This window comes from Budorcas taxicolor, chromosome 10 (assembly GCF_023091745.1).
Source record: "Budorcas taxicolor isolate Tak-1 chromosome 10, Takin1.1, whole genome shotgun sequence".
NCBI lineage: Eukaryota > Metazoa > Chordata > Mammalia > Artiodactyla > Bovidae > Budorcas > Budorcas taxicolor.
The window spans coordinates 85,102,048-85,124,534 of NC_068919.1; the positions used below are offsets into that span (position 1 = coordinate 85,102,048).

The 22,487-nt window shown below is 45.2% G+C and overlaps 1 protein-coding gene across 1 annotated transcript in view; it reads left to right on the forward strand.

Annotated features, from left to right (window-relative positions):
- The first annotated feature begins 1,452 nt into the window (after positions 1-1,452).
- The window catches only part of LOC128054653 (feline leukemia virus subgroup C receptor-related protein 2-like), a 30,593-nt gene continuing 9,558 nt past the window's right edge, over positions 1,453-22,487 (forward strand). Inside the window, exons 1-4 of the mRNA XM_052647298.1 lie at positions 1,453-2,007; positions 9,578-9,719; positions 11,925-12,065; positions 21,468-21,535. Of these exons, the coding sequence (XP_052503258.1) occupies positions 1,453-2,007; positions 9,578-9,719; positions 11,925-12,065; positions 21,468-21,535 (906 nt within the window). The remainder of the gene's footprint in view (positions 2,008-9,577; positions 9,720-11,924; positions 12,066-21,467; positions 21,536-22,487) is intronic.

Genomic DNA, 22,487 nt, shown 5'->3' on the forward strand with positions numbered 1-22,487 from the left:
AAAGCCCAGCACCCAGTGGCACTTGAACTTTAATATGCAAGCAAATGAACCACCTAGAGGTCTTTTAAAATGCAGCGCTGATTCAGGAGGTTGGGGTGAAGCTGGGCTTCTGCCTTTGTAATAAACCCAAGGGGATGCCAACACGGCTCTCCCCAGACTGTGCCTGAATAGCTGGTATGTATCATGAACGGATACACACTTGCAGGAGAATTATGCCTCCTTACATCAGCTGAGACCTCAAGTGAGAAGTTACTTCCCTTCTTCGTGTCTCAGGTTTCGAATCTAAAAAATGCACACTAGTGATAGCACTTCCATCACAGAATTCTTGTGATGCTTACATGAGCGAATATAGAACACAGATTTAGCACAATAGAAACATTTGTGTGTTTTTAATTGTTAGGATACCTGACACTCCTGGAATGCTTACTACCTGCCAGGAATTTTCCAAGTGCTTTCAAATCTTAACCCACTCAAGCCTCCAAACAATACTGTGAGGTAGGTACCATTATCTCATCATCCCTGCTTCACAGATTTTCCAAAAAACTGAGACACGGAGATGTGGAGAATCTTAATTTACAGAACACACCTAGGGGCAGCTGGGCTGGTGTTTGAAACCAGGGAGGATCTGGCCTCTAATCTCTCCTCAGGGCTGAAATAAATGAGTGTTCCAGGCTTTGGCTTGAGGGTTTACCTCCTGGGATGGGCTGCAGACCAGCAGGGGGCAGTCTAGGGCTACCTGGCTGCAGAGCCCACTTAACAGTGTGTGCTGGGCTAGGCAGTTCACTCAACTGACACTGGGTCTTCAGCATCTCAGAACTCCCCTCTGCCTTCCCACTCAGGTCCCCGCGTGTAGAAGGCCAATGCGAATCCAAAAGAAGAGAAGAACCCTGCCAATTAGCTGCAACTCTGAGTTCCCTAACAAAAGACCAGGTCTGGGGGGAAAGCAAATAGGAGACAAGTTTTCTATAACTCACTTTATCCCAAGAGCACAACCAGCCTGGGAAATCTATAAATTTCTCTTTATACTGAAAGTCTAGCAAAAAGGGTTGGGAATTAGGGTGGGGGAGTGAGGTGGAGCCAGGCCCCAATGCCTGCCCCAGAGCTATCAGCGTCCTGCCAAATTCTTGTGCAAGCAGATAACTGTTTTTGATGGGCTGAACTGGCCAGAAAGCCTTGGAAGGTTGCCAGGACTGGCTTGAGACATTTTCCACTAGCCGAGGGCATAGCAGTCAGGGACAGAGGACATAAAGGCCGAGTGGGAGCAGTAACTGGAAGGGGAGCCCAGGGAGCCCCACTCTAGGCTCTTCAGTCGGCTCAGGCCTCCCTTTATTCTGGGACTCTGGGACAGGTGGGTAAGTGGCCTGAGGGCTTCAGACAACCAGTCAAAGCACTGTCTCTTAAGACTGCTGGAGTCCCTAGCACATGCTCAGGGCTCCGGTAGAGGTTGGAGTCATGGAGGATGAAGATCCCAACCAACAGGAGCATGATGGCACCCCTTCTCAGATGTCCCGACTCGAGGCAGAAGCCCGTGGCTACACCCTGTTTAGAGTCTCGGACAAAGAGTTCATGATCAAGGTGAGCAGGCGCCGGTGGGCGGTGGTCCTGGTGTTCAGCTGCTACTCGATGTGCAACGCCTTCCAGTGGATCCAGTACGCCGCCATCAATAACATCTTCATGAACTTCTACGGGGTCAGTTCCTTTGCCATCGACTGGCTGTCCATGTGCTACATGGTGACCTACATCCCTCTGCTCCTGCCAGTGGCCTGGCTCTCGGAAAAGTTCAGCCTGCGAACCATCGCCCTCACTGGCTCCGCTCTCAACTGCCTGGGGGCCTGGGTGAAGCTCGGCAGCCTGCAGCCACATCTCTTCCCAGTCACCATGCTGGGCCAGGTCATCTGCTCCGTGGCCCAGGTCTTCATCCTGGGTATGCCCTCCCCCATTGCTTCCGTCTGGTTCGGAGATGATGAGGTATCAACAGCCTGCTCCATAGCTGTCCTCGGCAATCAGGTGGGTGGAGGAGTGGGTGTTCACTGGGGACTGAGTGTTCATTGTACCGAACAGCCTCACTGTGTGAAAGCTGTGTTTGCTGACTGCAACAGTGTTTGCGACCCTAGGTGAAGTGTGGATGAGTCTGACTAAGTGTGGCTGAGTGACTGTGTGAGAAAAGTGGGGAGACAGAAGGATGGGCCTTTCCTGTCACCCATGGTATCTCCTCTGCAGGCAGAAAGCCTGCTGTTGCTGTCTTTATGATCTCATTCCTCAACTTACTTCACCAGCTTGAGCCTGTGAATTCTGTGCTGCTGTTCTTTCTTGGGGAGCAGCCCCTGCATGTCAGACTATTCTGTGTCTTAGAATTTGGCAGATGTTTTTTGCCCATCCAACCAGCTTTCCTCAAGCGCAGTATCTCCCATTTCCCGTGGAAAGCAGTCGGGGCCCCGGTGGCCCCGCTGTTGCTCTCACCTTCCTTATACACAGCTGAGGCCAGGACAACGGGAGCAGAGCTTGGGGCCCACCTCCTTCCCTGGAGGTTAGAGTTGAGTGCAAGGGGATGGAGTAGGACTGTTGCTCTGATTTGCAAGGCCTACAAACCACAAAAGTCCTGGAAAGCCTTTTTTTTCCCTTCATTCTGAAAGGAGAATCTTAAATTCTTTGCATCTCTGTGAGTTTATGGGCCAGAAAGGTGGGCATGTTATGAACCTGATTTTTTAAATTGTGTTGAAATAGACATATTTATAATTTTACCCAGTCATACATGTACACAATTCAATGGCATTAGTTTCACAAGGTTGTATAAGAATTACCAATATATGTACCCAAAACTGTTTTTCTTCATCCCCAACAACTCTGTACCAGTTAAATAACAACCTGTCCTTTCCCCCTCCTCCTGCCTCTAGTAAGCTCTTCTACTTTCTATGAATTTGTCTGTTCTAGATAATGCATATAACTAAAATCAAGTAATATTTGTCTTTTGAGTCTAGCTTACAAACTCTTTTTTCATGTGCTGATAAAACTCAAAAACTTACTATAATTACTGTTTTTTTAATGTTTGAAATTGTGGGTTATATAAGACTTCTAGGATGAGACTTCTAGGGAAGGTAAAGAGGAACTGAATGCCGGTTCTGGTTTCTCCTTCATGCAAAGCGCTCACCAAAGATACAGGCAGGTGGGTGAGCTCAGAGGCTGGCCACTCCAGGAAGGAAACTAGACCAGTGCTCCCTCAAATGGTGCCCATTTACCTCACCTGTGGGTCCAGGACAGACTACAGATGCCTGGGCCCTCACCTGGACTTCCGAATCAGATCCTCTAGGGAAGAGGCCAGGCGCCTGTGTTTCCACCTGGCTTCCCAGGCGAGGTTTGTGATCAGACGTGAACTCACCAGGAGAGAGGAGCCCAGTGCCCTGGGGAGGCGCCTTCCTGCCTGGAGCCGGCTTCCTGTAAGGGCTGGCCTGTCTTTGCTGCTGTAGGTGGGTCCAGTTCCCAGGTGGAGGAGCTGGGATCTCAGTCACTCTCCAGAGTAAGACGGGAGGGTGGGCTTGGGTGGGGCTTATAATTCTGATTCACTTGAGGTTCTGAAAATATCCTGGAACCCTGGGGAGTGCGGGGCAGGGTGGTAGAGGCCCTGCAGGCCTGTGAGGTGAAAACACAGCAGAAGCTTCTAATCCTGTTTCTTTGACCTGCAGCTCAGTGCACTGCAGGGGAGGAGGCTCTGGTAGCCTGGCCTGACTCCTGTCTTGGCCATCTTGCCTTGGCAGGCAGTCCTGAGGGCCTGACAATTTTATGGAATCAAGTCTACATCTTCAGTTTCCTTGACCTTCCCACCCAGCCTGTCCCTTAGTAGATTGTGGACCAGGAAGCTCCACACCCTTGTCCCTCCCACAGATAGAAGAAATAAACTAGAAAGTGGCTAAAATAGCTTTCTTATGGGAGTTTTTCAAAGTCAGCAACCCAACATATGCCCAACCAGGAAAAAGCCACATTCAAAATAATAGAAAACTTGATGGAGGTTTGCTCACCCTTGCCCTCCCCTCTCCCCGATCCTGTGTCTTCCAACACCCCATTCCTTTCTGCAAACCTGACACAGCAGAGCACACCAAATTTATGTTTTACCTAATGGTACTTAAAAATATTTTTTTTATAAGAGTATAGTTGATTTGCAATGTTGTGTTAGCCCCAGGTGTACAGCAAAGTGAATCCATTATTGATATACATATATCTACCCTTTAAAAATTATTTTCCAAATAAGCCATTATAGAGTATTGAGTAAAGTTTTATATAGTAAGTGTTATGAGTTCAGTTCAGTTCAGTCGCTCAGTTGTATCCGACTCTTTGTGACCCCATGAACCGCAGCACACCAGGCCTCCCTGTCCATCACCAACTCCCAGAGTTTACCCAAACTCAAGTCCATCAAGTCGGTGATGCCATCCAACCATCTCATCCTCTGTCATCCCCTTCTCCTCCCACCCTCAATCTTTGCCAGCATCAGGGTCTTTTCAAATGAGTCAGCTCTTTGCATCAGGTGGCCAAAGTATTGGAGTTTCAGCGTCAACATCAGTCCTTCCAGTGGACACCCAGGAATGATCTCCTTTAAGATGGACTGATTGGATCTTCTTGCAGTCCTAGGGACTCTCAAGAGTCTTCTCCAATACCACAGTTCAAAAGCAACAATTCTTCTGTGCTCAGCTTTCTTTGTAATCCAACTCTCACATCCATACATGACTACTAGAAAAACCATAGCCTTGACTACACAGACCTTTGTTAACAAAGTAATGTCTCTGCTTTCTAATATGCTGTCTACATTGGTCATAACGTTCCTTCCAAGGAGTAAGCATCTTTCTTTTAATTTCATGGCTGCAATCGCCATCTGCAGTGATTTTGGAGCCCCCCAAAATAAAGTCAGCCACTGTTTCCCCATCTATTTGCTATGATGTGATGGGACCAGATGCCATGATCTTCATTTTCTGAATGTTGGTTGAGCTTTAAGCCAACTTTTTCACTCTCCTCTTTCACTCTCCTCAAGAGGCTTTTTAGTTCTTCTTCACTTTCTACCACAAGGGTGGTTTCATCTGCATATCTGAGGTGATTGATATTTCTCCCAGTAATCTTAATTCCAGCTTGTGCTTCCTCCAGCCCAGCGTTTCTCATGATGTACTCTGCAATATTAGTTAAACAAGCAGGGTAACAATATACAGCCTTGACGTACTCCTTTTCCTATTTGGAACCAGTCTATTGTTCTATGTTCAGTTCTAACTGTTGCTTCCTGACCTGCATACAGGTTTCTCAAGAGGCAAGTCAGGTGGTCTAGTATTCCCATCTCTTAGTGTTATTGTAGGTCCTTATTAGCAATCTATTTTATATATAATGGTATATATATGTTAATCACAATCTCTCAATTTATCCCTCCACACCCCTTCCTTATGTCCTGGTGATCATAAATTTGTTTTCTACACCTGTAACTCTCTTTCTGTTTTGTAAATAAGTTAATTTTTACCCTTTTTGTAGATTCCACATATTGTTGTTGTTTAGCCTCTAAGTCATGTCTGACTCTTTGTGACCTCATGGACTGCAGCATGCCAGCCTCCTCTGATCTCCATTATCTCCCAAAGTTTGCTCAAATTCATGTCCGTTGAGATGGTGATGCTATCGAACCATCTCATCCTCTGCCACCGTCTTCTGCTTTTGCCTTCTATCTTTCCCAGCATCAGGATCTTTTTAATGAGTTGGTTCTTCCAGTCAGGTGGTCAAAGTATTGGATCTTTGGCTTCAGCATTGTCCTTTCAATGAATATTCAGGACTGATTTCCTTTAGGATTGACTGGTTTAATCTCCTTGCTGTCCAAGGGACTCTTAAGAGTTTTCTTCAACACCACAATTTGAAAACATCAATTCTTTGGTGCTCAGCCTTCTTTCTGGTCCAAATCTCACATCTGTACATGACTACTGTAAAAAACACAGTTTGAAAATATGGATCTTTGTTGGTAAAATGATGTCTCTGCTTTTTAATACACCATCTAGGTTTGTCAGAGCTTTTTTTTTTTCAAGGAGCAAGCATCTTTTAATTTCATGGCTGCAATCAGAGTATGCAGTGGTTTTGGAGCCCAAGAAAAAGAAAATCTGTCACTGCTTCTACTTTTTCCCCTTCTGTTTGTCATGAATTGATGAGACCAGATGAAATGATCTTAGGGGTTTTTTTTTTAATTTATTTATTTTAATTGGAGGCTAATTACTTTACAATATTGTATTGGTTCTGCCACACATCAACATGAATTCGCCACGGGCGTACACATGTTCCCCATCCTGAACCCCCCTCCCACCTCCCTCCCCATAACATCCCTCCGGGGCATCCAGCCCCAAGGATCCTGTATCGAACCTGGACTGGCAATTCATTTTATATATGATATTATACATGTTTCCATGCCATTCCCCCAAATCATCCCACCCTCTCCCTCTCCCACAGAGTCCAAAAGACTGTTCTATACATCTGTGTCTCTTTTGCTGTCTCACATACAGGGTTATTGTTACCATCATTCTAAATTCCATATATACACGTTACTATACTATATTGGTGTTTTTCTTTCTAGCTTACTTCACTCTGTATAATTGGCTCCAGTTTCATCCACCTCATTAGAACTGATTCAAATGTATTCTTTTTAATGGCTGAGTAATACTCCATTGTGTATATATACCACAGCTTTCTTATCCATTCATCTGCTGATGGACATCTAGGTTGCTTCCATGTGCTGGCTATTATAAACAATGCTGTGATGAACATTGGGGTACATGTGTCTGTTTCAATTCTCATTTCCTCAGTGTGTATGCCCAGCGGTGGGATTGCTGGGTCATAAGGCAGTTCTATTTCCAGTTTTTTAAGGAATCTCCACACTGTTCTCCATAGTGGCTGTACTAGTTTGCATTCCCACCAACAGTGTAAGAGGGTTCCCTTTTCTCCACACCCTCTCCAGCATTTATTGCTTGTAGACTTTTGGATCACAGCCATTCTGACTGGTGTGAATTGGTACCTCATTGTGGTTTTGATTTGTATTTCTCTGATAATGAGTGATGTTGAGCAGTTTGTTAGCCATCTGTGTGTCTTCTTTGGAGAAATGTCTATTTAGTTCTTTGGCCCATTTTTTGATTGGGTCATTTATTTTTCTGGAATTCAGCTGCAGGAGTTGCTTGTATATTTTTGAGGTTAGTTGTTTGTCAGTTGCTTCATTTGCTATTATTTTCTCTCATTCTGAAGGCTGTCTTTTCACCTTGCTTATAGTTTCCTTTGTTGTGCAGAAGCTTTTAATTTTAATTAGGTCCCATTTGTTTATTTTTGCTTTTATTTCCAGTATTCTGGGAGGTGGATCATAGAGGATCCTGCTGTGATGTATGTTGGAGAGTGTTTTGCCTATGTTCTCCTCTAGGAGTTTTATAGTTTCTGGTCTTACATTTAGATCTTTAATCCATTTTGAGTTTATTTTTGTGTATGGTGTTGGAAAGTGTTCTAGTTTCATTCTTTTACAAGTGGTTGACCAGTTTTCCCAGCACCACTTGTTAAAGAGATTGTCTTTAGCCATTGTATATTCTTGCCTCCTTTGTCAAAGACAGGGTGTCCATAGGTGCATGGATTTATCTCTGAGCTTTCTATTTTGTTCCATTGATCTATATTTCTGTCTTTGTGCCAGTACCATACTGTCTTGATGACTTTGCTTTGTAGTAGAGCCTGAAGTCAGGCAGGTTGATTCCTCCAGTTCCATTCTTCTTTCTCAAGATTGCTTTGGCTATTCGAGGTTTTTTGTATTTCCATACAAATTGTGAAATTATTTGTTTTAGCTCTGTGAAAAATACCGTTGGTAGCTTGATAGGGATTGCATTGAATTTATAGATTGCTTTGGGTAGTATACTCATTTTCACTATACTGATTCTTCCGATCCATGAACATGGTATATTTCTCCATCTATTAGTGTCCTCTTTGATTTCTTTCACCAGCATTTTATAGTTTTCTATATATAGGTCTTTAGTTTCTTTAGGTAGATATATTCCTAGTATTTTATTTCTTTTTGTTGCAATGGTGAATGGAATTGTTTCCTTAATTTCTCTTTCTATTTTCTCATTATTGGTGTATAGAAATGCAAGGGATTTCTGTGTGTTGATTTTATATCCTGCAACTTTACTATATTCATTGATTAGCTCTAGTAATTTTCTGGTGGAGTCTTTAGGGTTTTTTATGTAGAGGATCATGTCATCTGCAAACAGTGAGAGTTTTACTTCTTCTTTTCCAATTTGGATTCCTTTTATTTCTTTTTCTGCTCTGATTGCTATGGCCAAAACTTCCAAAACTATGTTGAATAGTAGTGGTGAAAGTGGGCATCTTAGTTTTTTGAATGTTGAGTATCAAGCCAGCTTTTTCATTCTCCTCTTTCACCATCATTAAGAGATTTTTAGTAGTTCCTCTTCACTTTCTGCCATTAGAATGGCATCATCTGCATATCTGAGGTTGTTGCTATTTCTCCCAGCATTCTTGATTCCAGCTTGTGATTCATCCAGCTCAGCATTTCACATGATGAAATCTGCATATGGGTTTCCCAGGTGACTCAGTAGTAAAGAATCTGCCTGCAATGCAGGAGACATGGGTTCGATCCATGGGATGTAAAGTTCCCCTGGAGAAGGAAATGGCAACCCACTCCAGTATTCTTGCCTGGAGAATCCCATGGAGAGAAGAGACTGACAGGCTACAGTCCAGGGTGTTGCAAAGAGTTGGACAAGACTTAGCAACTAAACAACAGCAACTCTGCGTATAAGTTAAATAAGCAGGGATACTGCTTTGTCATACTACTTTCCCAATTTTGAGCCAGTCAGTTGTTCTCTGTAATGACCTAACTGTTGGATTCTTGACCCAGATACAGAATTCTCAGGAGACAGGTAAAGTGGTCTGGTACTCCTATCTGTTTAAGAATTTTCCACAGTTTGTTGCGATTCACACAGTCAAAGGTTTTCATATAGTCAATGAAGCAAAAGATGTTTTTTTCTGAAACTCCCATGTTTTCTGCCTGATCCAATGAATGTTGACAATGTGATGTCTGAATCCTCTGCCTCTTCGAAACCCAGCTTGTACATCTGGAAGTTCTTGGTTCTTGTACTGCTGAGCCTAGCTTGAAGGATTTTGAGCATTCCACATTTAAGAGATATCATAATGATATTTGTTTTTCTCTGTCTAACTTATTTCACTCAGTATGAGAATCTCTAGGTCCATCAGTGTTGCTGAAAATGGCATGATTTCATTCTACCTTAGAGATGGGAGTATAGGAACATTGTTCAGTAGTTTGCAGCTAGAGAAGGGCCAGCTTGCATTGAGAACTCCAACTATAATTTTTTCAATAGGATTGATACTGAGGGCTGTCATAAATGTACGTGAGTTGAATTGTGAAGCAAAAGAAAGATCTCTGCGGTGTCTTAAGAGGGAAAACAATCCCTGTTGGTGTTCTAAGAAAGAACGGAAGTTGGGGATTATGATTCTTATTAGGAGTGTGTTAAGTGTGTACTGTCACCTCTTGGACACTTATACTACTATTGATTCTCTCTATCTTCTATAGCTTGGAAATGCCCTTGGGTTCTTGGTCCCTGCTGTCTCAGTACCCAACATCTACAACCCTGATGAGCTTGCCTACCACATCAGCATCATGTTCTACATAACAGCAGGTGTGGCCACTCTGCTTTTCATCCTTGTCATCATCGGTAAGGTCATTAGCAGATTTAAGGGGTTGGTGGGGATGGAGGGAGGTCCTGCTGACTTGGGTGAGGACCTCCTTATGAACATGACCCTAGAACACCATTCTAGGTATCATGTATTCTATAAAATGTATCTACAGAAACTGGAGGCTGGGCTTCTAATGGTCTTCAAGCCTTATAGCCCGAGTAGTTGCTGCTCATACAGTGCTAGCTGGCCCTATGTACTCTGTTAGCTGCTCAGTAAAGTTTAGCTGTAACTCACCAGTTTCCTAGTGTGACCTCATTAGAATTAATGGGCAGCCTGCCGATTTCCTTGGTGAAACCCTGTGAGCATTTATGATGTCACAGGCCCTGTGCTGAGTGTGCCTGATCTCACTGACTCTTCAAGTGCCCTATAGAGGGGGTACCACTATCAGTGCACTTAACTAAGAGGAAACTGATACTTGAGGAGAGTGATCTCTATTCAAGATCAGATAGTAAGTGGCAGAGATTGGATTCAAGCCTAAATTGTTTAACTCCATACCCTAAAGTTCTGGAACAAAACAGAATTGACCTACAAACACTAGTCCTCTCATACATTCACCTGAAAATACCTGGGGACCACATTTTTAAAATACTTTTTTAAAAGGTATATAAGATAGGCTTATTATGGAAAAATCTAGAAAATACAAAAAAAGCATAAAGAAAAGGATCACCATTGTACCAGCTAATCCCAACCAGAAACCTCAAATAACTACTATTAATTTTATATGAATATATATCTAAACATTGAGATATTTGGTTAATATGATTTATATCCTCTTTTATCATCTGAGTGATATCACACAGGCTGTGATAAATTCAGAAAGAGTGCAGAAGTGTTCATTTTCAGTGAGTCATTTGTCTTTAAAGATTAACCAGCTGTCTCTTAATATCTGAAAATTCCACCACACACGAAGTTTTCCTTCCTTCCCACCGGCCTCACCTCCAGAGTCAAACAGTTTTATGGTCAGGGACCTCATCCAGCTGTTCTCACTGTCATTCCCTCCCCGGGTCCAGGCTGAGGAGGGGCTGCCTGATGGCTTTTCAAAGCTCACAGGATCTCTTGGATGGAGTTCCTTGTTGTTCCTGGAAAGGTAGGAAGCTGTGAAGCTGTGGCTGAGAACAATCTCAGCCAGAACTGAAGTTTCAAACTGTAATGTACCTAGTTGTAAATCCTTGTGTTTGTAGCAAATGAGGGCCTTTGCAGTTGAGATCTGAAGTTAGGATATTTCTACAGTGTGACATTTTACTATTAGTCACACATAGTAGTTGAGTAAAAAGAACTGAAAAATCTTGTCTGAATTGTGGTTTGCAGTTGGCAAGTCCCTGAGCAAACCCTGCCATTACAGATATTAAAAAACAAAACACTTCTTTCCTTGATTTCTTTCCACTAATAGAAAACTTGGGACCAGTTTGTTAGCTCAGCTGGTCAAGAATCTGCCTGCAATGCAGGAAACCCTGGTTCAGTTCCTGGGCTGGGAAGATCCCCTGGAGAAGGGATAGGCTACCCACTCCAGTAGTTTTGCCTGGAGAATCCCCATGGACAGAGAAGCCTGGTGGGCTGTAGTCCAGGGGACTGCGAAGAGTCAGACACAACTGAGCACAGCACATACACATAATAGAAAGGGAGGTGAACAGGCCAGATAATGGATGAGAGGTTCCCAAAGGTGGTAAGTTGTTCGAGACTATTTCCAGAGAAGGAAGAAGCAGGGCCCTGTAGTCTGGGCTGGAGGGTTGTTTGAGCGGGGGAATCATTTGATCTTCAAGAGATTAAACCTCATTTCCAGACCTTCCTCTAAATGGAGACAGTCTCCCGACCTTTCACTAGTGTTCTTATGGAGTCTGGGGGTAAAGATGGTGCCTCATCTAGGGGACCAATTTAAGCAGACAGCTGGTTAAACTGTTCTGGCCCCCAGAGAACTGAACAGCAGTCAGTGCAGTGAAATGGACTGTACCAGCTGTACTGAAACTAGAACATAAGGAAAATGGTTTCCCCACTGTCCCTCCCCAGTCCTTCCTATCAGAGCCCCAGTCCTGCAGGAGCGTGTGTTAGTCCTCTGATTTCTCAGGAGGCAGATGCTGATTCACACTCTGAGAAACTAGGGAGGGACTCGAGGTCTCTGCAATAGGAGCAGCTCTGCAGGAGTAGGACCAGGGGACTTGCAATGATCTCTGTTTCTTTCCTTTCAGTGTTCAAAGAGAAGCCTAAACATCCCCCCAGCAGGGCCCAGTGCCTGAGCTATACCTTGGCGTCTACTGATGCTTCGTACTTAAGTTCCATCATCCAACTCTTCAAAAACTTCAGCTTTGTGCTGCTAGTCATCACCTATGGTATGATACACATGTGTCTGGGGTGTACTGGAGCTGAGCATGTGAGACAAGAGACCTGAGGTTTCTGTGTATCTCACTGTTTCCAGATCCCGAAGGTATATGTAGTCATCGTTTAGGGTTAAGCAGAAGATCCAGCTGTGCCGCAGTCCTCCCTGTTCCTTTAAGTTTACCTAGGAAACCATTCCTTCCCCTGTCAAGTCACCTGGCAACATGCCTACTGACCCACCAAGTTTCATCCCAGTATGTCTGCTGTGAAGCAGTATTAGGTGACCGTTTATTGTGCTATCCTTAGTACATCTTTGGAGAAGGAAATGGCAATCCACTCCAGTACTCTTGCCTGGAAAATTCCATGGATGGAGGAGCCTGGTGGGCTATACAGTCCATGGGGTCACAAAGAGTCAGACAGGAAAAGTCATTTCCAGGCCTGTTTTCCCACAAACTAGGAACTCCCTGAGAGTAGGGATTTATGTCTATTTACCTATATATTTCCTCAGCAGTAGGAGAAATTATAGCCTGGAGTAGGTACTCCAACCCGACAGTTGTTAAATGGGTGACTGAATGAAGGTAGGGATGGGTGTTTACATGAGTCTTATTACGTGAATCATTCCCCAACCAATCCTTCATCTGCTAACTTGGCTCCTTTTTTTACCTGAATGCAAGACAACATCAGGTATGGTAAGAAGCAGATGTGTCCAGGCATGTACTTCAGCTAGAAATGTGAAAGAGGAGACCTGATGTATCTGGATTTGGGGCATTTTTACAATAAAAAATTATTTTCCTGAAATTCAAGTCTAACTGGGTGTACTGCGTTGTTGTTTTTATGTTTTTTGTTTATTTGTTTGGCCACCCAGCATGTGGGATTTTAGTTCTCTGCCCAGGGATCAAACCCACATCCCTCTTACATTGGAAGGCAGATTTTAAGCACTGGACCACCAGGGAAGTCCCTGTTGGGAGTTTTTAAGTCACTGTTTTAATTTTCAGTGCTTGCAATTGGTCTGTTCATATTTTCTACTTCTTCCTGGTGCAGTTTTAGAAGGTTGTGTCTAAGAATTTGTCCATTTCTTCAAGGTTGTCCATTTATTGGCATATAGTTTTTTATACTAGTCTCCTTATGAAACTTTGTATTTGTGTGGTGTCAGTTCAAACTTCTCTTTTATTTTTAATTTATGATTTTGTGTTCTTTCCCTTTTTTTGTGATGAATCTAGCTAAAGATTTATCAATATTGCTTATCTTTTCAAAGAGCCAGCTTATAAGTCCCTACTATTATTGTGTTACTGCTGATCTCTCCTTGTATGGCTGTTAGCATTTGCCTTATATATTTGGGTGCTTCCATGTTGAGTGCATATATATATATATATACACACACACACACACACATGTATAATTTTTATATATCCCTTGATCATTTTGTAGTGTCCTTTGTATCTTATAATATTCTTTATTTTAAAGTCTATTTTGTCTTATATGAGTATTGCTCTAGCTTTCTCTTGATTTCCATTTGCATGGAATATTTTTTATTTCATTCTGTCCCTTTCGGTCTCTGTGTGTTCCTAGATCTGAAGTGGGTTTCTTATAGACAGCATATACATGGGTCTTGTTTTTGTATCCATTCAGTCAGTCTATGTCTTTTGGTTGGAGCATTTAATATATTTACATTTAAGGTAATTAACAATGTGAATGTTCTTATTCCCATTTTGTTAATTGTTTAGGATTTGCTTTAGAAAGCCTTTTTTCTTCCCTTCCTCTTTTATTCTCTTCTCTTGTGATTGGGTGTCTATCTACAGTGATATGTTTAGGTTGCTGTTTTTGTTCTTGTGTATCTATTATAGGTTTTTGGTTTGTGGTTTTCATAGCTTTTGATATAGCAGTCTATATATATACAAGGTTGTTTTAAGTTGCTGATCTTCTGATTTCAAGTGCATTACCAATATCCTGCATTTGTTCGCTCCTCATGATTGCTGGTTTTGATATCATGTGTGTGTGGATTATTTCCTACCTTTATGTTAGTCTTTTCATACTGTTCATGGGGTTTTCAAGGCAAGAATACTGAAGTGGTTTGCCATTCCCTTCTCCAGCGGACCACATTCTGTCAAATAGCTATGAAAAGAAGAGAGGCGAAAAACAAAGGAGAAAAGGAAAGATATAAGCATCTGAATGCAGAGTTCCAAAGAATAGCAAGAAGAGATAAAAAAGCCTTCTTCAGTGATCAATGCAAAGAAATAGAGGACAAGAACAGAGTGGGAAAGACTAGAGATCTCTTCAAGAAAATTAGAGACACCAAGGGAACATTTCATGCAAAGATGGGCGTGATAAAGGACAGAAATAGTATGGACCTAACAGAAGCAGAAGATATTAAAAAGAGGTGGCAAGAATACACAGAAGAACTATACAAAAAAGATCTTCATGACCCAGATAATCACGATGGTGTGATCACTCATCTAGAGCCAGACATCCTGGAATGTGAAGTCAAGTGGGCCTTAGAAAGCATCACTATGAACAAAGCTAGTGGAGGTGATGGAATTCCAGTTGAGCTCTTTCAAATCCTGAAAGATGATGCTGTGAGTGTTGCACTCAATATGCCAGCAAATTTGGAAAACTCAGCAGTGGCCACAGGACTGGAAAAGGTCAGTTTTCATTCCAATCCCAAAGAAAGGCAATGCCAAAGAATGCTCAAACTACCGCACAATTGCACTCATCTCACATGCTAGTAAAGTCATGCTCAAAATTCTCCAAGCCAGGCTTCAGCAATACGTGAATGGTGAACTCCCTGATGTTCAAGCTGGTTTTAGGAAAGGCAGAGGAACCAGAGATCAAATTGACAACATCCGCTGGATCATCGAAAAAGCAAGAGAGTTCCAGAAAAACATCTATTTCTGCTTTATTGACTATGCCAAAGCCTTTGACTGTGTGGATCACAATAAACTGTGGAAAATTCTTCAAGAGATGGGAATATCAGACCACCTGACCTGTCTCTCGAGAAACCTATACGCAGGTCAGGAAGCAACAGTTAAAACTGGACATGGAACAACAGACTGGTTTCAAATAGGAAAAGGAGTGCGTCAAGGCAGTATATTGTCACCCTGCTTATTTAACTTCTATGCAGAGTACATCATGAGAAACACTCGGCTGGAAGAAACACAAGCTGGAATCAAGATTGCCGGGAGAAATATCAATAACTTCAGATATGCAGATGACACCACCCTTATGGCAGAAAGTGAAGAGGAACTAAAAAGCCTCTTGATGAAAGTGAAAGAAGAGAGTGAAAAAGTTGGCTTAAAGCTCAACATTCAGAAAATGAAGATCATGGCATCCGGTCCCATCACTTTTTGGGAAATAGATGGGGAAACAGTGGAAACAGTGTCAGACTTTATTTTTGGGGGCTCCAAAATCACGGCAGATGGTGACTGCAGCCATGAAATTAAAAGATGCTTGCTCCTTGGAAGAAAAGTTATGACCAACCTCGATAGTATATTCAAAAGCAGAGACATTACTTTGCCAACTAAGGTCCGTCTAGTCAAGACTATGGTTTTTCCTGTGCTCATGTATGGATGTGAGAGTTGGACTGTGAAGAAGGCTGAGTGCCAAAGAATTGATGCTTTTGAACGGTGGTGTTGGAGAAGACTCTTGAGAGTCCCTTGGACTGCAAGGAGATCCAACCAGTCCATTCTGAAGGAGATCAGCCCTGGGATTTCCTTGGAAGGAATGATGCTAAAGCTGAAACTCCAGTACTTTGGCCACCCCATGCAAAGAGTTGACTCATTGGACAAGACTCTGATGCTGGGAGGGATTGGGGGCAGGAGGAGAAGGGGACGACCGAGGATGAGATGGCTGGATGGCATCACTGACTCCATGGACGTGAGTCTGAGTGAACTCCGGGAGTTGGTGATGGACAGGGAGGCCTGGCATGCTGCGATTCATGGGGTCGCAAAGAGTCGGACACGACTGAGTGACTGAACTGAACTGAACTGAACTGATGTTAGTCTTTACTGGTGAGCTTCCCCATTTGCAATTTTCTTGATTCTAGTTGCCTTTTCTTTTTTTCCCTGCCTAGAGAATTCCTTTAGGATGTGTTATAACACTGGCTTGGTGGTGCTGAATTCTTTTAGCTTTTGCTTGTCTGTAAAGCTTGATTTCTCTGTCAAATCCAAATGACCTGTCTAGGTAGAGTATTCTTAGTTGTAGGTTATTCCTTTTCATTACTTCAAATATATCATCCCATTCCCTTCTGGCCAGCAAAGTTTCTGCTGAAAAATCAGCTGATAACCTTATGGGAAAGATTGAGGGCAGGGGAGAAGGGGCAACAGAGGATGAGAGGTTAGATGGCATCACCAACTCAATGGACATGAGTCTGAGCAAACTCCAGGAGACAGTGTAGGACAGGGAAGCCTGGTATGCTGTAGTCCATGGGGTCACAAAGAGCTGGATATGACTTAGCAACTGAACAATGACAAGTTTATGGGAGTTCCATTGTATGTTATTTGTTGCTTCTGCTTGGTTGCTTTTAATAGTTTTTCTTTGTCTTTAATTTTTGTCAGTTTGATTAATACGTGTCTCTGCATGTTCTCCTTGGATTTACCTTGTATGGGACTCTCTCTGCTTCCTGGACTTGAGTGTTTACTTTCTCATATTAGGAAACTTTTTGACTGTAATCTCTTCAAATATTTTCTTAGGCCCTCTCTTCTCCTTTGGACCCCTATAATGCAAGTGTTGGAATGTTTGGTGTTGTCCCAGAAGTCTCTGAGACTGCCCTCATTTCTTTTCATTCTTTTTTCTTTATTCTGTCCCACAGCGGTGACTTCCATCGTTCAGTCTCGCACCTCATTTATTTGCTCCTCTGCCTCAGTTATTCTGCTATCGATCCCTCCTAGTGTATTTTTTTTATAGCAGTTACAGTACTGTTCACCTCTGTTTGTTCTTTATATTTCCTAGCTCTTTGTTGAGCATCTCTTGTAACTTCTCAGTCTGTGCCTTCATTCTTTTTCCAAGTTTGGCATTTTTGCAAGAGGAGGTGAGCTCAAGTCCTTCTCCTCTGCCCTCTCTTTTGGAATCTAGAGGCTGCTTTTAGTTTAGATGCTTGCTGTCTCTTCCCTCAATGTACTGCTGTTATCCCTGTGATATGGGGTGTGCAGTTACAGCAGGCCTTGCATGCCCCCAGGACAGTGAGCACAGGGCCTGGCGCCTACTCATGGGTCTCCTAGTGGCAATCTGTGCCTGCCCCTGGAGCCCACCAGGACAGTGGTGACTTGTGCTGTCCTTGGACCTCCTGTAAGTCGTGCCCTGTTTCCTGGGCATGCTCACAGGGAAAGAAGCTCTTATGGTGGTCCTGCCCCTCTCCTCATGTGCACCCAATAATGGCACCTTGTCTCTCTGGCAGGCCCAAGCATCTTCTAAGTACACTCTCTGTTGCCGCAGTCACCTATTCAGGCTATTTTCATGCAGCCAACCCTGGTCCTTTCCCCAGGTCTGACCTCTGAGGCCTGAGCTTCATCATCCAGTCCCTGCCCGGACTGATGGAGGAGTATCTCAGGCTGGGAGGTGCCAGGAGACAGTGCTGGCCTTCTGTGCGGGTCATTCTCCTTTTTGCCTTTGACAAACCAGTTGCTGTGCCCTCCTCCTGGGCTCAGAAGCTCTTCCTCCATCCAGTCTTATCCCCTTCCTGGAGAGGAGGCTTCCCCAGGTGCAGGAACCTTTCCCCCTTCACAGCTCCCTCCTGGGGCAGAGGCCCCACCCTGATTCCTTCTTTGTGGAGGTTTTCTTGTCTTTATGGAAGTCTGGGGGCTTCTGTCAGTGTTCAGCAGCTGTTCTGTGTGATTTGTCCCCTTGCAGGTGTGTTTCTAATGTTTTAGTGGGAGAAGATGAGCTCCACGTCCCACTCCTCTACCAGCTTGGTCCCCCTCCTGGGCCATTTTCTCACCCCTGTTGGGAAGCCCTTCGTTGTCTTTCTCTGAGCACAGAGACTCTCTCCACTGGTCTGTCCTTTATGGGGATCCTGGTAACTATGCCTGTGCATGAGTTAGAAACAATAGTGGCTTCTGGGAGGGGTTGAGGCAGGGTGGGGGCCTTGCCCACGTTTCCCTGCACTGAGCCATCAGCTTGGGGGCGAAAGAGAATGGCTTCTGAGTGGCTCTGTGGCCTGGGGTCCTGTCGACCAACTCCAGTGAAGAGGGGCGCCCGAGGCTGCCGTCCCTGGGTACCGTGTCCTGTCTTATGTCCTTCTAAGTGGACCTAATGCCAGGTGTGCCAGTGGCAGTCATGCAAGCCTCAAACTTAGCTGAAATTAAAAAGACCCCTGGTGAGTCTTCCAGACTGACCTCTGTATAATTGTTTTTCAAATCTGAGTGTACCTTTCACATCTATAAAATTGGAAGAGAATATGACCTACTTTCTGGGGTTGTTATTAGGAATGTAAGTTGTTTAGAAAAGTTTCTAGTATATAAGGACGTGCCACTGCCCTCACCACCAGCATCAAGACCACAGCCACCAGTATCACCACCACTATCAGCCCCATCACCCCCACCACCCCCACCCCCACCATCACCAGCACCACCACCCCCCCCCACCACCACCACCATCACCACCACCACCATCACCACCATCACCACCACCACCACCACCACCACCATCACCACCATCACCACCACCACCACCACCACCACCATCACCACCATCACCACCACCACCACCACCATCACAACCAACAGCATCACCACAAACATCACCACCACTAGCACCACCATGATCACCACCACCACCACCACCACCGTCACCACCACCACCAACATCACCACCACTAGCACCACCACCACCACCACCACCATTATCACCACCACCACCATCACCACCACCAACATCACCACCACTAGCACCACCACTACCAACACCACCACCATCACCACCACCACCACCACCATTATAACCACCACCACGATCACCACCACCACCACCGTCACCACCACCACCAACATCACCACCACTAGCACCACCACCACCACCACCACCATTATCACCACCACCACCATCACCACCACCAACATCACCACCACTAGCACCACCACTACCAACACCACCACCATCACCACCACCACCACCACCATTATAACCACCACCACGATCACCACCACCACCACCGTCACCACCACCACCAACATCACCACCACTAGCACCACCACTACCACCACCACCACCACCACCATTATCACCACCACCACCATCACCACCACCAACATCACCACCACTACCAACACCACCACCATCACCACCACCACCACCACCATTATCACCACCACCACCATCACCACCACCAACATCACCACCACCAACATCACCACCACCACTATCACCACCGTCACAATCAACACCACCATCACCAACATCACCACCACCCCCACCACCATCACCACCATCACCACAATCACCACCATCACCCCCCCACCCCCCCACCATCACCACCACCACCCCCACCCTCACCAGCACCCCTACCCCCACCAGCACCACCCCCACCAGCACCACCAGCACCACCACCCCCACCACCATCACCACCAAAACCAGCACCCTCACCAGCAGCCCCCACCCTCCCCACCACCACCCGCCCATCACCCCCACCACCCCCACCACCATCCCCACCACCCCCACCACCACCCCCACCACCATCCCCACCACCCCCACCACCACCCCCACAACCCCCACCCCCCCCACCACCACCCCCACAACCCCCACCCCCCCCCCACCCCCCAACCATCACCACCATCACGATCACCCCCACCACCACCACCACCCCCACCATCACCATCACCACCACCCCCAACATCACCACCACCATCACCACCACCCCCACCATCACCACTACCACCATCACAACCATCACCCCCACAATCACCACCCCCAGCGCCATCACCACCACTACGACCATTACCACCACCACCCCCACCACCACCATCACCACCACCCCCACCATCACCACTACCACCATCACAACCATCACCCCCACAATCACCACCCCCAGTGCCATCACCACCACTATGACCATTACCACCATCACCACCACCACCACCCCTACACCACCACTACCACCATCACCCCCAGCATCACCACCACCCCCACCCCCAGCATCACTACCACCCCCACCACCATCACCACCACCCCCACTATCACCATCACCACCACCATCATCACCATCACCCCCATCACCACCCCCACCCTCTACATCACCACCACCCCCACCACCATCACCACCAGCCCCACCATCACTATCACCACCACCACCATCACCACCATCACCCCCACAATCACCACCACTATCACCATCACCATCAGCCATCACCATCCATTCCTGAGGCTGCCCTGCCTGGGCACCATGTCCTGTCTTACATCTTTCTAAGTGGACCCAATGCCAAGTGTGCCAGTGGTAGTCATGTGAACCTCACCACCATCATAATCATTATTATGAAGGGATGGTAGGAGGCCCTTTTCCTTGGATCAGTCTTAGTCTCATCTTAGTTACAAAGTCACTATATGGTTTTGGACAAATGGCCTCATTCTCTAATGACACCAATTACTAAAATATATTCTGCTGCTAAGTCACTTCAGTCGTGTCTGACTCTGTGCGACCCCACAGACGGCAGCCCACTAGGCTCCCCTGTCCCTGGGATTCTCCAGGAAAGAACACTGGAGTGGGTTGCCATTTCCTTCTCCAGTGCATGAAAGTGAAAAGAGAAAGTCAAGTCGCTCAGTCATGTCCGACTCTTAGTGACCCCATGGACTGCAGCACACCAGGCTCCTCTGTCCATGGGATTTTCCAGGTAACAGTACTGGAGTGGGGTGCTATTGCCTTCTCCAAAAATATATTCTAGGTGCTCCATTTACTTGATGGATGAATCAATGAATCAGGAGAGTCAACTAGATGTTCTTTAGGGTCCTTTCTGATTTCAAATATAGGATTTTGGATGATATGGAATCTGAGTAGAGAGTTGAAAGAGGGATATTGGAAAGAGGTGACAATCTACCTACAGAGGGAATATTGTCAGGGGTCAGAGGTCTGGAGCATTCTGGAGGGGGCATAGGTCATCAGGAGGAGGTGGAAAAGTGCCCAGTAGTTTCACTGAATCTTTAGGTCAGGCCAACCTTCAAGAGGGATGTAAACAGTTCTGACTGGGAGTAATATGTACTTTCTGGAACCTGGGTTTCCAGGACAGAGCTAAAGGGATGAGACAACAATGCTGGGTGGTTAAGAAGAGATGAAAGTGTTTACTTTTGTTTGTTTTGGAGCATTTCTTCTTCTCTGAGGGCACCACTCTCACTGCAAGGAGGTGAACGTTTCTGACCACTCACCTCTGGGAGCAGAAGTCAGCAATGGCCCCGCAGGAGAACGCCCCTCATGCTGTGTTTCTCCCTGCCTCCTTCAGGTCTGAATGCTGGTGCCTTTTATGCCTTGTGTACCCTGCTGAATCGCATGGTGATCTTCCATTACACGGTAAGGGTGTTCCCCAAACCTGCTGGGTCCTGAGAGAAGGCAATCTCTAGAGTGGGCAGGAGCTGGGGAGGCAGCATGCTATGGTGTGAAATCCAGGATTTGGAGGGAGGCGGCTCTGGGTCTCAGCCCCACTGCCAACAGAACTCAGATATATGATAAACTGGTTTACCGTCTCTTAGCTCTCATTTTCTTTTCTCAGAAGAAGCCTAATTACTTATTGAAAAATTAGTTGAGGCTTAGAAAGTAAATGCTAAGATATATATGTGTAAAGTACATAACATGGTGCCAGACAACATAGTAGGCAAACACATATACACACAGACTTGCAGCTGAAACATCTAAGTTGTGAAATGGGGACAAGGTTCGATTTTAAACGCTTAGTGGCTCAACAGAAAGCCTGTTGTAAATGTTTCCAGAACCAGGGAGGGCTGGGAATGGGACTCTGAGTATTTAGAATCAGGGATCCAAGGCCCAGGCCTCTTTTTAAAACTCAAGGGTCTCATGCTTGTGGGAGCATGGGCCACTGTGCGTTGAGTGTTCCAGTGTTGGAGGTTGACAGCTCTGAGTTCAAATCCTACCTCTGCACTCAATAAAGGCCCCATGACCTTGGGCTAGTGGACTAATCTCACTGTGCCTCAGTGTCTTCACCTGTAAAAGGGGGATATTGATTCCTAACCTTATGGTAGAGAATTAAGAGAATTAAATGAGATGATGATATGAAAATGCCCAGCATGCTGCCTGGCTTCTAAAAATACTTTAAATAGATATAATTATTATCTTTCTATCCTTTTAGCACTGATAGCTGGAAAAAAAATCTTAAGTATGGAATCTTTGGATATATATACAGTTTTTCCATCTTAGAGATGGGAATAATGACAAAGGTTTCCTATAAAGATTATATTTTTAAAAATCTGTCTTAAAGTGGTTCTAGGATAGAATTTATTTTCCCCCA